At 38.9% G+C, this 17,893-nt stretch overlaps 1 protein-coding gene across 3 annotated transcripts; it reads left to right on the plus strand.

Annotated features, from left to right (window-relative positions):
• The first annotated feature begins 1,926 nt into the window (after nt 1-1,926).
• Nucleotides 1,927-16,438, plus strand: strip2 (striatin interacting protein 2). Of its 3 annotated transcripts, none has more exons than XM_056749370.1 (22): nt 1,927-2,231; nt 4,417-4,486; nt 4,577-4,651; nt 5,937-6,071; nt 6,387-6,507; nt 8,322-8,390; nt 8,720-8,826; nt 8,966-9,093; nt 9,856-10,044; nt 10,334-10,384; nt 11,245-11,477; nt 11,588-11,653; nt 11,776-11,839; nt 12,117-12,188; nt 12,274-12,348; nt 12,596-12,693; nt 12,787-12,913; nt 13,844-13,944; nt 14,029-14,095; nt 14,761-14,865; nt 14,950-15,154; nt 15,291-16,438. In XM_056749370.1, the coding sequence occupies exons 1-22, from the start codon at nt 2,118-2,120 to the stop codon at nt 15,539-15,541; spliced, it is 2,523 nt and encodes an 840-aa protein (XP_056605348.1). In that variant the 5' UTR covers nt 1,927-2,117; the 3' UTR covers nt 15,542-16,438. The 3 variants fall into 3 exon arrangements, with proteins under 3 accessions (XP_056605348.1, XP_056605350.1, XP_056605349.1); XM_056749372.1 differs by having other exon boundaries at nt 1,929-2,141; XM_056749371.1 differs by lacking the exon at nt 10,334-10,384 and having other exon boundaries at nt 1,929-2,231.
• The last annotated feature ends 1,455 nt before the right edge of the window (nt 16,439-17,893 follow it).

Consider the following 17,893-nt stretch of genomic DNA (forward strand, 5'->3'; position numbering starts at 1 on the left):
TTCATCCTTTATTTTTGGCTTGGACTGCAGTGAGGAGGTTGTCTGTTTGCAGACAGAGAATGATCTCTCGGGGTCTGTTGGCGTGTTCTATCCTGATGGATGTGAGTACTGCTCTGTTTCAGGCCTAATTTAGTAAAACTATCCATATTTTTCTGGGCATGTAATTGCCAAATTCATAAATCCAATTCTTCCCATAATCTCTGATATTGGAGCCTATAGGCCTACTTTTAAACAAAATAATTCACTAGGGAAACTGTTATTATGCCTTAAGGAAATAAGCTCATTTTTTAGCTTACTTTGCTAGTACAGTAAAATTAGGGTTATTTAAAATCTGATGAGATGATGGTAAACAGGAAGTTGATATTTTGCTGCTTAAATTATTCTTTGTGTGCTTAATCACTTTGCATATTCCCAGCCTCTGAGTTCATAGATCAGGGTAATAGTTGGAACAGTGAACGTTTATTTTGGTCACATGACAGTTAGGGGTATGTCTGTATGTAAAGACGAGAACAGCTGTTCTCGCCACTTACATCACAGAGTTGTGTCTCCGTCGGTTATTCTCAACATCACCACTTCAGACTTTTAATGATACGAATGGTGTTGGAGGTGAGAGGGATCTTTAAACAGAGCTAAACAATGTCTGCCTTTCCAGGATACAGTCGAAACGGAGATTAGATTTGGCTCAACCTGTCTGTCTTATTTAAAAATAAAAAATTACAGCATGTTTGCTGTTGGGAAAACTTGAATGCATAACCTCTTATGATGTGATATCTTTTACTGATTCATAGAAAGTTATTTTGTTCTAACTGTAATTTTACAGGTCTTATGTATTTTTCTGCCGTTTAAACACTTCACTTTGTTGAAAATTCTCTGTCAATACACAATCTCTTTAAACTTCCAGAAATCCGTGTGACCTTTTGTGACAGTCTGTTCAGTTTCTGCTGACATAAATTTGATTAGTGTCATCACAGCAGATGTTGCCATGAGAGATCTGTCCCTCTTAAAGATCAATAATCAGCTGTGTTCTCTAAGGTAACACAAGATCTTTGAAAACATCACAGTGTGGCTCTTTCTCGTCGTATAGATGCAAAGCTCAATGCATTCTCTGTTCCCCAATGTGAATAATAGCTTTTTGTTTGTGCTTGCCACAATGGAGATTCCATCTGACTTGACTCAACGGTGGTCATAAATGTTTCTTTTTTGATTGGAGAGTAGACGTTTGTTATTATCTGGCACAAGATTTTCTGTCTTACACAGTGGACAGATCTCTCCAACACATTTTTTAACCACTAAGGGTGTTATGTTTCATCCAAACCAGTGAATGTATTCAAGCCGGTCCAAAATGTATAAATCTTCAGTATTTCTGGAAAGATTCCTCATTACCATCTATTGCACTGGACAAGTTGTACATCGCTCATGATACATCATTTTTTTTAATATAAAAACATTTGGAATACGTTTCTTGTCCAAAATGATAAAGACACATGACCATTTTATTATTGCGTCTTTTGTGATTCAGTATTTCATTCATTGATATGATTATATTTCAATATATATTTTATATTTGTATTTTGTTATAATAATTCAATGAATCATGTGTGCATGCATATTTAGACCCTATTCGAAAATGCAAATGTTGAGTAGTATATTCATAATATTATTAACGATATTATTTAATATTAGGCTACTATAAGTGTTACAATGAATAGATGTTTAACTTCCAATGTTATGAAATGGGTCACATTCATTTATGGCTTAGAGCTATCTTGGGTTTTAATTTATTTATTTACAATGAATCTAAATAAATTATTATTTGTTTTTTAAGTATAAAATATTCATTACCGTGTTTAAAACATAAGAGAGTTACAGATTCTCCTTGGAAAGTCGATTATTCCGGTGTGCATTTCAACATGCTGTAGTGGCACCTGCACATTCGTGGTCAAGCGCCGTGAGGGCGTGGTTTGATATGTGCGTTTCGTCAAACCACGCCCACACTTTCGCCTCTGCGGCCAATCAGGTGGACGGGGAGGAATATCAATCTGAACTTGGAATCCAGCAGCATCTGTTTCAATGTGACAGTGTGTTTCCGTGCGCCGATCACCGCCACAGCCTCACAGATGCAGCAGAACGACGATATGGAGGTACCTTTACTTAATGATACTAACAGTAACAGACAGAAGTCTCTGTGTCCTGACTGGGATGGGTTCAGCCATCAGCAGAAGGATTCGGAGGTAATCTGATGCGCAATGACAGTTTGCAGGGGTAGAGGCGTGTGTGCGCGTGCGTGCGCGCCCGTGTGTGTATATGTGTAAGGTGGCTTGTTGCTGGGGGTTCTGCATGCCGCGAGTTGTTATTTTGGAAACATGCATGGGGCTAAAAATACATGCACCTTACGAAGCTGATCTGTTGGGGAAGGGGAGACACGCGTGTCATGTGTCATTACCCCTGTCTGAAGGGTAAATGTGAAGAGCGCATTCGGTTCTGTCTTATGGATATATGTACATTTGCATATTTCATATGCTGAGCATTTATACATTTGGTCCGTCTCATAAGGTGTGTGTGGATCCCTTACATTAACTTTAGAGTCGGTGCGCACAAATTCCAATGCATTATCATATTAAATATGTACCCAGATTGAGTTATTCGGTGCAGAACAGATTTGTTGGGGGTGGATTGATCATATGCTTCATATTGTGACGTTGCGGTTTTAAGAGCCAATTGATTTTTGGAATTGAATTGATTGTAATATCCTATCTGTCTGTACATTAGCCTATTTATCCACATTGATGTTTATGGAACAGGGGCAGAGATGAATACATCTTTCTATCTATGGGGATCTGAGGACAGTGCTCATTGCTTTTCCCTGTGTGCTTTTCATAACATATGAACTTTATTCAGTCATTAAAAAGAAAAGAAAGCAAATGAATATTTCATTCTCTTCTTGATACAGTCGAGCTTTAGTCTGGAAGGCCATGGTAACACATTTTGTGCTGGGAATTTGTGCAGTCTAGTATTCCTCAGTCATGATTGTTGATAATATTGAATGTTGTTTTAAAGGAATTAGAGCGTGTGTTTCTCCTACAGCTGGGATTTTCCAGGTCAGTGGTGGAGAGATGGTTTGAATGTACATTAAATGCCTCGAAGTTATGTTCACGGCTTGATGGTTTCAGTTTTTTTAAAGTTTTATGACAACTGGTTCAACCATTTTGCATTTAATGAATTATGCAATGAACTAATGAGATGCATCGCAGATGGTGCCACTTTGTAAATTCTCTGTTTTGAGATGTATTGGTAGGCATACAGATTTGGTTGGTAAATTAGTATGCTTGGAAGGTACAAAAAATCTAGTTGAATCTGTTCCATGTGTCTTGGCTATTCAATTTTCTGATTTATGACTTAAAGGATGTTCTCATTTACATGTGTGCATGATGGATTTTGTGTTTGATATTTTAACCTTTGTACTGCCATGCATCAGAATCTTGTGTTGGTTTGGATCGAAAGTGGCTCTTCTGGTTTGTTTCTATTCCTGGGAGAGCAAGGTGGGCATAACCTTTAGGAAAGGTGTTAGTACTGCTATGGAAGGGATTGCCCGCCCTGCCAGTTAGAGCTTCTCACCATGAGTATCATGCCATCTGCTCCTGAAGACCAAAATAAAAACCATCTGACTGTGCTGAAATAAAAGCAAATAGATGATTGAAGAGGGTGAATATGAAGAAAGCCTTTGTTTCTGTCTTCATTTTTCTTCCCAGATATAAAATGTAAAATCCTTAGTGTGTGTGCATTATACATCATGTACATTTGATGATAGTTTTTGGGTGCATTGTCACGCATTTATAATTTCATTACAATGAGTCTAGGAGCGTTATCTGTACGTTGTAACAATATTCTTTGGCTGCTTTGATGAAGCACTAAAGCTGTTTCAAACAACACCACTAGCAAGGGTCATTTCTCAAGAAGCAAAAAGTCCTACGGATACTAAATCAAGGAGTCAACAATCACTTTGGACGTGGTACATAATTCACAATGTGAAAGTGCAACAGTCAACCAATATCAAGAGCTGTCCTCACGCTTCACTACCTGGGTGGGTGGGTGGCAAAAAAAGCCATTACTCAAAAAAAGGATAAAAGGCACATTTAAAATCACATCTGAGGTTTGCTTTAAAGATGCCACTTAGAGAGAGAGAGCACTACGGCACAATCAAAGAGATATGTCTAGATTTTCCACACACCATTAATCGATTCTTATGTCATTTTCATGCCGTTTTTCCTTCTACTCTTCGTTTGCACAATAAAGCACATGCTGCAGGGGTTTTCAAACATTGGAAGTTCCTGAAGTGAGTTGGCAAGCAGGATGTTACAGTAGACGTGTGTTAGTTTCTTTTGTGCCTCTGAAGTGATACACGATACTGTCCCACAGGGGTCCATGGAGTCCCCGAACCTGGAGTTTGAATATGGGGACACTGACAGCTTCACCGCGGAGCTCTCAGGTACGTCACACACACACAAAAATAAACCCTGCCAGCCGTGTTAGAGTATTGTATTGGCTATGAATAATCGGGTATTCTTCTTCCTTGCAGAGCTGTACAGCTACACAGAAGAGCCAGAGTTCAGTCTAAACAGAGACTACTTTGAGGAAGACTTCAAGAATCACGGTAGATATTCATTACATTGATTCAGGCATAAAAGTGACAGTTCACGCAAAAATGAAAATTCTGCCATCATTTACTCGCCCTTTTGTCATTATGACTTTCTTTCTTTTGCAAAACACATAAGAAGATATTTTGAGTTTTTAACCGAACTGCACTGGAGCCCATTCGCTTTTATTGTAAGGACACAAAACCAATGCAAGTGAATGATGGCCAGCTCACAACATTCTTCAAAATATCTTCTTTTGTGTTCTGCGGAAGAAAGTAAGTCATACTGACAAGAGGGTGTTTATATGATGCTAGAATTTTTATTTTTGGGTCAACTATGAATTTAAGATCTGTGTGTGTGTGTATGTCATGTATAAAACAAAAACTTATCACCGAACGCTGACAGGTTGAACATCTTCACCTCCCTCTGTGTTAGAGGGAGAACAGGATATATAGCGTATAGTTATGCCGTCAGCAAAGTGTCACAGTTTTCTTACACTGCTGGAAAAGGAGTGTTAATGAATGTTTGTTTAGTTACGAGGTGTGCGTGTGTGTGCCAGCGCGTATAGCCTCAAGGTTTACTCACCTTGCCACACCTCTTTCTCTCTCTCTCTCTCTCTTGTGCTCTCTCTCTCTCTCATGCCATGCCTCTGCAAACGCTACAAAAAAGTCAAGAGTCTGGTACACCATTGCAAAGTTTGCTTTGTGTGTTTGTCTGTCCACATTTTTGTGTGTGTACACTGTAAGTCTCTGCCTCACATATTGATTAATAATCATTAAAATTATTTTATTTGGGTCCACAAGAAGTGTTTTAAATATTTCACATAACCATCATATAACAATCATCTTATAGCATTGTGACATACTTTTCAGTAATAGCAAAGTCTGAATTAAATAATGACAAGAATCTATCACAGTCTGCCTTCATTACCTCCCTGTGATGGGTGTTAAGACATGTTTTTGACATGCAAATGAGATCTCAATGTATGAGGGCAAATCCTTTACTCAGCAGAGTGTTTGTACAGTTGTTAATGATTCATAAGTACCTCACTGACGGTGTGACATTCATGTCTGAAGGAACAGTGAGATCATACAAAATAAAAAATAAAAATAAAAAATAAACGAATAATTCTACCGCCCCACAAGTCTTTAAGCAACACAAACCCTTCTAATCTTTATTGTGTGTGAGTGTGAGACAGAGAGAATGTGAGAAAGAAATGATAACCATGGACAGAATGAAAGCGTTATTAATGACTATGGACCCTAAAGAGAAACCCTCTCATCTCCTCTTCTCTCCTCTCAGTAAAGGGTCGGAGGTGGATGGAGTTGAGTCTGGAAGAGCAGAAGGCTCATGTGATGAGACTGTTGGATGCTCTGGAGGTTACTGACCGAGACAAAAGGCTCAAAGTGTCTCGAGCCATCCTCTATCTGGCTCAAGGTATGAAAATAAGACATGCAACAAGACTGCGGGACGAAATGCATTACCAGATCAAATTTACCCCATTTTAAAACATAACAATTATAAATTCATATTTGGCATGCACAAAATAAAGCGTGTTTAACGATCTAATGACCTTAAAATAATAATGACAATCATAAAAACAACAAAATAAAATATTTTGTGAGTCTTTTGAGAGGAGAAATGTCATCAAAAACTGATTGCAAAATGTCTGGTTGAGTTTACAACTTGAGTTTTGTTATTTTACTCTCTCTCTCTCTCTCTCTCTCTCTCACTCTCTCTCACTCGCTCAAGGTGTGTTTGACGAATGCGACACAGTGACAGATGTCCTCTACTGGTCTCGACACAATGTTTTCCTTCTTTATGAGATGGGCATCTTCACTGCTCTCCTGGAGCTCCTCAGCATGGAGATCGAGTGAGTATTCTTTTTACCCACAATGCCTCATTCCTGGTGTACAGAACTTTGATTGAGGCAGACAGACAGACAGAGCGAGTGAATCTCCACCGGAGGGTAGTGTTTAACTCTTGATCTATTCTTATGCTTGTTCTCCTGAGGGATCAGGTTAGAAACAGCTCAGTCATGCTTGATATGTGTGTAAAACTGGGTTTAAGGGCTTCTGTATTTCTCCAGATCCCCTGGGTTCTCTACTAATGAGACGTACGACTTCTCTTTTCTGTTTTTTATCGCCAGCTGTGTACTGTAGCAGCTGCTTGGTCATTACAGAGAGTCTTGTTCTGTATTTCTCTAATGACTCACATATTACTTTCTTTCATTTCAATGGATCTTTTTACTTGCAAAGGCTATTACTCATCTGAGCAAAGCCTTAGCCATAACTTCTATTCATGATACTGTATTCTTTCATGTCTAGATCAGTAGCCGCCTTTGCCATGTTTCACCCGTTTCAAGAGGGAAAAGTGTCAAAAAAAAGACACCTTAAGATACTTTAGTTTCATTTACTTGTTAAAATAGTTATTTTAAATTGAAATGTATACGCACCGTTAGGAAATCACTGGATAAAGGAAATCTTAGAAAACAGTAGGCCTACTACGACGAACACGCTTATATTTCTAGTAGTTTTATTTATAAAAAGGAATAAGATGGATACTAGGCCTACATAATATAAGTTTTACAACACAAAATAAAATAATAGTTATTTTAATAAATACACGATAAAAACAATACAAAAACAATTTCCCTGATATTAAACGAACAAAATACTAAAAACCCTTCTCTTGTCCTTTTGTCTCCACCATCGTCCTGACGCATCTGACTTTAAAAAGAAACTGCACAGCGCTTTATGGAGAAGACGCGGCTTAATTCATCTGTGGCGTCCGACTGAACATCACTCACTTTATTTCTATGAAAAGGAATCTTTTCGTGATTGTAAAATAGTTCTGTTAAAAAAAATACAGGGTGGATAGAATTTTCAATATCCTACTGGCCGAAATATAAAAATGTTAAAAACAGTGTTTATGAAATAAATGGGGGGCCTCCAACTGTTTCTTTAAAACCAGCCCTTGGTCTGGTGGGCTCTTTTGGATCAACAGGGCATCTAAATGAGAGTTTATTTGGCAGTCGTCTTGCACCTGTTGTCATCTCTCCATAATAAAGTCTTTCCCGCACCGCCCGCTTTCTGCCGTACCTCATTCTCTTTTGTGTTAAGAGAGCTGCTGTGAGGTCTGTCTGTGATCTCAGCTTCAAAGACACCCTGGTCTCTGTGCCTCTCCGCTCACGCCCCTCTGCCTTTGGGGATTTCGTGTCTTTGTACGTCCTCTCATCAGCCTACTCAGCAGCACACAGAGAGAGCGCACTGCTGCTTCCTCTGCGGTTTATGGCATCGTTTGTACGATTAGTCCCTCCGGCTGCTCCTGAGCATTGATTTATATTCACCTTGTTCATTTGCGTGACAGCTTGTCAGGTTTAATAAGCCTGAATTTGTGCTCACCTTGCAGGGTGATAAAGTTAAACCTCGGAGGATAGGCGTTCATATCAGCAAGCTCAATTAATCGCTCAGTATTTGCACATTTGAAATTCTTTGGCACACATTGATCTCAGTCCATCCAGGTCTCCATATCAGTATGTGTGTCAGCTATTGAGAACCCTTGTCAGTCACCTATCTCAGACCTTCTGTTGTTCCGGCAGGTTGTAATGACTCTGCCGCAGTGGTTATATAAGGTGGTCCGCAGACTGCAGATTTATATTCTGATGAAGTTGTTTTCTTCTTCCAGTAATAACCAGGCATGCAGCAGTGCTTTAAGAAAACCAGCCATATCCCTGGCAGACAGCACTGAGCTCAGGTAAGACGCCTGTAGGGACTGATTTAACCTTATTCTACCATCCTTTCTTCATTTACAGACAGCACTTCCAATCATCCAATTCTTTATATCTTTAAGTGCTTTATACCAGCGCTTCAAATCTAGTTGCCATTTAACTGTAATTGCAAACTTCAGCAAGTGAATGAAACCTAATTGAGACCTAAATGTTGTTTTCCATTGATACGTGATGCTGCATGCATTAGCTGTATGTCAAGGGTTAATATTCTTATTCACATACAGTAAAGTCAATGTCTCTCTCACTCACTTACTCACAGCCTTACACAATCATGCTTTTACTTCATGTTCTCAAGGGTTCTTCTAAGCATCATGTATCTGATGGTCGAGACCATTCGTGTGGAGTCAGACGGTGACATCCCTGAGAGAAAGGCAGCGAGAGAGGCCTTCAAAACAGAGTTGGGTGAGAAACTGGAAAGTGTATTTGAAGGCAGTGCTAGCTGTTTTGTATATGTCCAGGTGTGTTTGTAAGTGTTATTTAATAGTGAGTATTGGTTGACCTTCTGTAGGGTGCAGTGATAAACCCCCCATCCCTCTCACAGGTTCACCCCTTTATAATGGAGAACCATTTGCCCTTCTCCTCTTCACCATGGTAACCAAGTTCTGCAGTATGAATGCACCCCATTTCCCTATGAAGAAAGTGCTGCTCTTACTGTGGAAAACTGCTTTGGTCAGTCTTAACATATACATGTCAAAATAACTAGATTTATATTATTTAGTTCTTTATTATTTTTAGACCTTTCTATTATTTTCTATTCTATATAGTTAATATTTACTTACCTATTTAGTAATTTTCTACATTTTTGTTATACTATAACTATGTAGTTATTTTATTTTTTATATTACCTGAGATTTTTATTTTCTATTCTGTTCTATTGTATTATTATTTGGCACTTTATTCTTTTTTATATTACTATATTTAGTTATTTTCTATTATTTAAAAATCTGCTCATATTATTTAGTTTTTTTATCTCTTTTTAATTAATGAAATTCAATAAATTGTTTATAAAAAAAGTAGGTATTTTGTAATTCTAATATATTTTTTCTATATATTTCATATTTACATACAGTTACTGTTAATTTTTTATACCTCTATTTAGTTTTTTTTTTAATTGCATTCTGCTTTCATTTAGATTGTTTATTATTTTTAATAGTACTCCATTTATTTTTTTAATTCTATTCTACTCCATTCTTATTTAGTTGTTTATCATTTTTTATATTAATCTAACATTCTATTCTATTCCATGATGGGCACTACACAAACATTTTACAAACTATAGTTATTTACTAATGATCTTTTTTTCTCTCTTCTGAACATTTTATCTGGTCATTTTTGCAATGGAAACAGTTTTAATGACTTTTTATGATTGAAAAATAAGAAAGCTAGCCTATGAAGGTTCATTGATTTTGTTTGTGTGTGTGCGGATGTCAGTTCACACTGGGAGGTTTTGAGGAGCTTCTGGAGATGAAGGTGAGAACGAGAGAGCGACTGAATCTGCCGCCTCTCCCTGAGGACAGCATTAAGGTGGTGCGAAACATGCGGGCCGCCTCTCCTCCCGCCTCGGCCATTGAGCTCATCGAGCAGCAGCAGCAGCAGAAGAGAGGACGCAGAAGTCGCAGGGTATGAGAAACACACACACACAAACAAAAGAATAAACGCTTGAGTTTCCTAACACTGTGGCTTAACGGAGGCTCTAACACTGCAGTGGTGATGTCACAGTGAGAGTGACTTAGCAATGCACTGATTGGCCGGTTCTGTGCGCGTTTCTGACCCTTTTCTCCTTCCCTGCTCTCTTTCTGTCTCTATAAGTTCTCTATAACCCTCACTCTTTGCTTTCACACACGTTCTTACTTTCTGGATAATCTTTTCCCTGTCGGTTTACTCCCGTCTCTTCCTTGTGTCCTTACAGAGTGCCTTTGTTGATAGCTTGGAAGGAGACAGTCCCTATGCCAAGAAACAGGTCTTTACCCAAACCCCCTTTTTGTGCATTCTCTTTGTTGTGGGCTGGCCTTGCACTCCTCGCAACCACTCTCTTCTCCTTCACAGCAATTGTGTTTTCGTTTGGTTTTTCATTTTGGGAGGGAAGGGTTCCTGGAGACCCAGCTGGTCATAGTCATGAGGCTACCGGACATCAGCCAGACTCTGTCTCTCCGCTTTCCATTTCCACATGTTCTCGGTCGATAGGATGCGCATAGACACACTAGCTAGTTGAATGGCTTGTTCTCATAGGCAACCGATCACAGCTGAGTCACCTTCGCTCATGGCCACAGAAACACACTCATACATTGACTGCACTGGAACAAACGATGACACTTCACTAATGCACCTCATGCCTGATGCTTGCTCTGAATCTTGCCATTCATCCCTTTGAGCAAACACTAGAGATGTAAAGAACTTGTTCTTAATTTGCACAACAGGAATGTTGGAACAGGAGCTGTGTGAATGCGTGAGTCCCCGTAATCGTATCAAGGATTTTTATGTGACGGCTCTTTCTTTACAGGTTTAAGGAACGGTAAGTTTATGGTAAAAATGTCATGGATGGGAAACACATTTAGAAAAGGAGTACAGATTATTTTGGACCTTACTTGGGTGTAAAAAATGACCTGCACAACAGATTTTGTATGACCCTGATACGAGTCTCTTCGATGTGAAACGTCTCAAATTCCATCAGTTTAATAAAACAATAATGTAAAAAAGGGATACCAAATTGAAAGAAATTTTATTCACAGCTGGATTATTTTTGCCTAGAAAGACTCTGTATCAAGGTCCAGAGCTAAATGCATTTGCAGCCTGATGTTTAACATTCTCTGCCTCTCACAGCCCCTGGTCAAGCAGGACAGTCTGGACACCTACAACGAACGGGACCCCTTCAAAAACGATGACGCCCGGGACGACGAGGACGACCCTGAGGATTTGGACAGCGTCATCGAGGGAGAAGTCGACCCACTCGACAGAGATGTCATTATCCAGCCGCCACCGCCTCCACCACCACTGAGACCCCCAACGGAGAGAGGGTCCTTCCCCAAAGGACTGCCCTGGGCCCCTAAAGTCAGGTGAGTGTCTTTGTGACGGTAAATTATTTTGACTTTGTATTGAATATGATTTGTAATTCTGCGTTTATAGTTATTATTGGAGGTAATTGGTTTTCTCATCTCGCCCGCAGAGAGAAAGACATCGAACACTTCCTGGAAACCAGCAGAAATAAATTTATCGGCTTCACTTTGGGAAAGTGAGTGTCGGCCTAAAAAAAAATCAATAATTATTCATAATGATTTATTAACAATGCAGCTTATCCTTATCATCATATATCTTAATAAAGTGTATTGTGTCTTTTTGTGAAATTTACTACAGTGACACAGAGACTCTGGTTGGTTTGCCCCGGCCGATTCACGAGAGTGTGAAGACTCTTAAACAGGTTTGAAATGCAAAAAAATAAAATCCCATTCATAATTTAATACAAGATCAACCCGTCTAGAAATTATTTTCCGTGACCAACCAACCTTGCTATCCTTTTTTATATTATAGGCTACACACCTTTTTTCCTTCCTTTACCTGCTTCATCCTCAATATATAGATTACATTTCATGTGCAGTTAAAGTCAATGCAGTCATCCATTAGAGCTCCCTTGACCAATCACAGTCTCTAGACCATCCTCCTTGGTCACCATGGCAATTCTCACTCTCTCTTTCCAGCACAAGTATGTCTCCATAGCAGAGGTTCAGATCAATAGAGAGGAGGAGCTACAGCAGTGCCCCATGACTTTGGTAAGCTGCTCAGTTTTGTTCAATTGCAATAATCATAAGTCTGTTAAGCTGCCAATCAAAATCCCCTTTACGTCTGATTGGCTAGGGGGAGGAGGAAGTGGAAGAAGCACCTGCAGAGGTCCTATATTTGGGAATGCTGCCCAGTCTGTCACAGTATGTAGTAAGTGTCCTCTATATTACTCTATTGAAACTCTAATGACAAAAGAAGATGTTTTGAAGAACAAAACTATATTGTGCCCCATTGATGTATGGACACAAAACCACAGAGACATTTCTCAAAATATCTTCTTTTGTCGTTTACAGAAATAGGAGTCATGTACAGATTTTGAAATTGAGCCAATTTTAAAATTCTTTAAAAGGGCAAAGACTCTCGAATTCTATTGATGTAATAAAGTGTCTTTTTTTAGATCGCTCTATTGAAACTCCTACTGGCTGCAGCTCCAACATCCAAAGCGAAGACAGATTCCATCAACATCCTAGCTGACGTTCTGCCAGAGGAGATGCCGTAAGTCTACGTTGGTACAGATGTGTTCTTGCGTGGATGTGCTTTGATGTAAGCTGCACAGGCAAACGCTTGGTGTGTTTGTGTCGGGAACAGAATCACAGTCCTCCAGAGCATGAAGCTGGGCATTGATGTGAACAGACACAAGGAGATTATCGTTAAAGCCATTTCAGCTCTTCTGCTACTCCTGCTAAAACATTTCAAACTCAACCACATATACCAGGTGAGAGCTGTGTTTTCTTCTCTGTGGTCTTCTATACTAAACTAACATTGGCCAACATGGTTTGCTGCGTGTAGAACTATGAACGCTCATTACATCAACAGAAAAGAAAGAATGATATAAAATGAGCTTGGAAAAAGCTGCGAGGAACAAAGTGTTTGTCTTGATGTCGGCATGGTTCAGCCTAATCCTGTCCGATGAATGTGACAACTATTATGACAAAATTCATGTGGGTGGTTTGAAGTGGGGCACAGTGGCGCCCCTTTACTGGCAGAGAGTGGCAGTAAAACCTTCATCTTCTATTCCCTCTTTCCCCTGTGAAAGCTTTGATACAGCATTAAAGAAACAGTTCCTAAAGAGACATCACATGCATCTTCCTTCTCAATCACTCACTCGCTCAGATTAAACAACAAGAACAACAGTCAGCACTGCTGATTTGCTGACAGATATCCCGCTGAGCCGATGTACAGTGGATTCTGGGTAGAGGAAGCGTGGTACTGCTGCTGTGCCAGTGATCTTTGACAAAGACAACACATTAACCTCTAAAGCAATGAAAGAAGGAAAACACACAGATCACTGGCATAACAGGCGGAAACAAATCACTCTTGAGTTGCCTTTCAGTCTCAGAAAAAACAAGGATGATATGGAGGAAATTACAAATTAATGCAATCCTTCAAGCTCATCAGAGAGAGAGAGAGAGAGAGAGAGAGAGAGAGAGAGAGAGAGAGAGAGAGAGAGAGAGAGAGAGAGAGAGAGAGATCTATTTATAGATATTATGGGCTGAACTGACTCCGTCACTAATTTAACTCTGAAATTCATTCTTGTAATAAAGTCTATAAATGTAACAGTTTCTGTAATATTTTATACATGTTTGACATTCATAAATTGCAATCTTGGTTTTGAACATCATGAGATGGTTTTGCTCTCCCACAGTTTGAATACGTGGCACAACATTTGGTCTTTGCCAACTGCATCCCCCTCATCCTCAAATTCTTCAACCAGAACATCATGTCCTACATCAGTGCCAAAAACAGGTAGAAGAAAGGTTTCAATTCAATCCATCATGTGTGTAAGGAGGAGATATTTATTTTAAAACCCTCTGTGTTTTCTGTTGGCAGTATATGTGCCCTGGATTTCCCGCATTGTGTTGTCCATGAAATGCCTGAGCTCACAGCTGAAAGCCTGGTAATTTCTTCCTAAATATTATGCTAAATGTATCGGTCTCAAAAAATATTTTCACTTAAAGATATTTCTTAAGGTTGAAGGTTGTCAGGATAGTAAATGTGTGTTTGTGTTCCTGGTAAACTCTCTGTACTCATTAAGGCTGCATTATGCTTTCCACATTTAATTGAGTATAATCTTTGTGATATTAATGTTTTAAAAGCAGACCCACAGACAAACATGAAGTGTGACCAATAGTAATGATTAAAAAAATTAATAAGAAATCAGAAATGGAGTTTCAAGGTTTCATTCCGAAGGTCACAAAATGTTCATTTTTTTGGTGATGATTGATTTGGTGCTTTGAAATACAGTGTTGAAGGAGTTTGATGGCAGCAGGTTAACACTCATTCAGTTTAAAGAATTGGACTAATAAACATGCTGAAGCGAACTTAAAAACAAAAGCTCAAAATAATCGTGTTTAGTAATCGTGATTAAAATTCTGTGATTTTACCCATGATTGTACAGCCTTAGTTGTAATACATGATAGTGATACAAGTAATGTTTGCTATTTTTAGTTTTTAGTGAAATGCAGAATAAAATAGTATGGTCATTTAGAGGATCGAATATACAGTTTGAACAGAATAAATGTCATTATGTCCCCATAAAACAAAATGAGTGTGTGTCAACAGGAAGCTGGAGACAGTAATCAGTTCTGCTGGCGTAATCTCTTCTCCTGCATCAACCTGCTTAGGATCCTCAACAAAATCACCAAATGGAAACACTCCAGAACTATGGTGAGACAAGGTGTTATTTTTCTAGAACATGAAATCTTTTACCAACTGCATTTTCTTATACAGTGCCTGTCTCTCTCTTTACAGATGCTTGTGGTGTTTAAGTCTGCTCCCATTCTGAAGCGAGCGCTCAAGGTGAAGCAAGCCATGATGCAGCTGTACGTCCTCAAACTCCTCAAGATCCAGACCAAGTATCTGGGGCGACAGTGGAGAAAGAGCAACATGAAGACCATGTCTGCCATTTATCAAAAAGTCAGACATCGACTAAACGACGACTGGGCGTATGGGAATGGTAAGAATGGGTTTCCTGTGATATCATAGCATAGTCGGTTTTTAAAAATCACATCTGAACGATTTTTACTTTTCATTGAACATGGTCAAGCAGTCCATGTGAAATATCTTCAAAATATTTCTTTCTCCTCTTCCAGACATTGACGCTCGACCGTGGGACTTCCAGGCCGAGGAATGCGCGCTCCGTGAAAGCATTGAGAAGTTCAACACGCGACGTTACGATAAGAATCAGAACAGCGAGTTTACACCCGTAGACAATTGTCTCCAAAGCGTCTTAGGACAGCGCGTCGACCTGCCCGAAGACTTTCATTACAGCTATGAGCTGTGGCTAGAAAGAGAGGTCTTCTCACAACCCATCCAATGGGAAGGTCTGCTACAGGCCCAGTGATGGAGATCACAGTGTTATGGAGGTTTCTTGTGTGGGAAAGATGTTTTTATTCTATATTAAACCAACACTGTAACTGTGGACTCACAATCAACACACCAATACTCAAAAGCATGAATGGCCTGCTGTTCCTGCTTTGTAAATAGACTTGTATATGTAAATACAGCATACAGGATGGCGGTCTTCATTTGATAATTCTTTGTTTAAGGAGCATGGCTCATCCGGTGCTTTGGGCAAACTTATATAAATATTCTGTGTATGAAATGAGATATATCTTCAATAACTGAAGCACACTTTGTATCAGAACTGCACAACATGTGTCTAAACTTTACGTATTGTTGATATTGTGTTAAATAAGATAGTGTCAATGTTCTTGGGAATTCATTGCTTCACTTTCTTTTGTCTCCGTGTATGACATCACACAAAGAGTGTGTGCCGCACACATTCAAAGTGTCCTTGGTGACTGTAATGTCACCCACACCTAAAACACGGTATTCAATGAATGGTGCTGATTTTTACCACTTTATTTCTCTACTTTTTTGTCTAATTCTCTGCAAAGATGAGGTTTTATAAAAATGAAGAACTTCAAGTTTGTTCGTTGTCAAAAGAATTTGGTTAATTTTTCCTTTATAAAACACAGGGATATTTATACACCTTGTTTTTCATTCATGGGTTTGTTTTAACACATCACGCAACAGGATTTCTTTATTTGTATATTGTCATTGTTTTTTACTAAATGTAGGTGCTTTTGAATTAAACTACCTATCCATGCCAAATACAACAACACTCCTACATTTTATATGTAAAATGATTTCTTGTACCTGTACAGAGTCCATTGTATGTGAATGAGACTTGATGTAACAGTCTTTAATAAATTAAATAGAATTTAAGCAATCTTAAGCAATTCTCTTACTGCACTGCAATAAACACATATGCATGCAGTTGCTTTAACTGATGCTAGAAGCAATGCTGGTTTATCAGGGTTCGATTGAAATCTCACAGCTTTAAAGTTTGTTTAATCAAAACAAGAAACCTAACAAACACACAACACCAGAAAAATAAAAAGGCATTAAAGTTAGAGCTCTTGCGCTTCGTACTTAAAAGCCTTGGTTCAAATCCTCCCCTTAAGCATCTTTAATCATTTAAAACAAAGTGCCTGTGCTCAAAGAATAAAAAGTGCCTGTGCTCAAAGATAAAAAGTTGTCTTTAGTACCTGAATCTCTTGGATCAAGACCACAATATTTAAAGAATATCAACCATATCAAACAAATCCCTCCCTTTACAAAACTCAAAGTACCTCAAACTCAGTGGTGAATGCTTTCCTTTAATTCTAGAAAGTTCTGATTATGTCTTTAAGATTCTTTAAACCTGCCTATAAAAGAAATACCTGAAATGGTACAGTGGCGCAGTGGTAATGGTCGTGCCCTTTGTACTTGAAAGTCTTCAAATCTGGCTTTAAAGCATTTTTCATGAACTAAACCAAAGATCACTCAACACTCAACAGAATGCTCAACAGAACGACACAAACTCAATGGTTTGACGGTGTAAATTTGGAAACAGAACCAGACAGTTAAAGTACTCCTTGAAAGTTTTTGTGTTTCAGATTTTTTTAGACAAATATTACATATACACATTTACATTTATTCATTTGGCAGACACAGCAAGCTTGACAGATCTAGTGGCTCAGTGAATCAAGTTATTGAGGTTGTGCATTTTAAATTTGTTGTGTTTCATAAATGTGTATGCAAGGCCCAGTGGCTCAGTTGGAAGAGCGCTGGCGTGAGAACAGGTGACTGTGGCTTCTAAGCCATCCAGAGAAACTTTAAGTGTTCAATGAGGTCTCTTTCACATACCTAGTAAAAGAAAAAGATAAATACACCCGGAGAACTGTCTCAAGCGTGTTGCACCCAGTGGCTCAGTTGAAAGAGCACTGTTATGAAAACAGGTGACTGTGGGTTCTAAGCCATCCAGAGAAACTTTAAGTGTTCAATGATATCGCTTACGCAAACCTAGTTAAAGAAAAAGATAAATACACCCTGAGAACCGTCACAAGTGTGTAGGACCCAGTGGCTCAGTTGAAAGAGCACTGGCATGAGAACAGGTGACTGTGGCTTCTAAGCCATCCAGAGAAACTTTAAGTGTTCAATGAGGGCTCTTTCACATACCTAGTTAAAGAAAAAGATAAATACACCCTGAGAACCGTCACAAGTGTGTAGGACCCAGTGGCTCAGTTGAAAGAGCACTGGTATGACAACAGGTGACTGTGGGTTCTAAGCCATCCAGAGACACTTTAAGTGTTCAATGATATCTCTTACGCATACCTAGTTAAAGAAAAAGATAAATACACCCGGAGAA

This window comes from Triplophysa dalaica, chromosome 5, assembly GCF_015846415.1.
Source record: "Triplophysa dalaica isolate WHDGS20190420 chromosome 5, ASM1584641v1, whole genome shotgun sequence".
NCBI classification, from domain to species: Eukaryota; Metazoa; Chordata; class Actinopteri; order Cypriniformes; family Nemacheilidae; genus Triplophysa; species Triplophysa dalaica.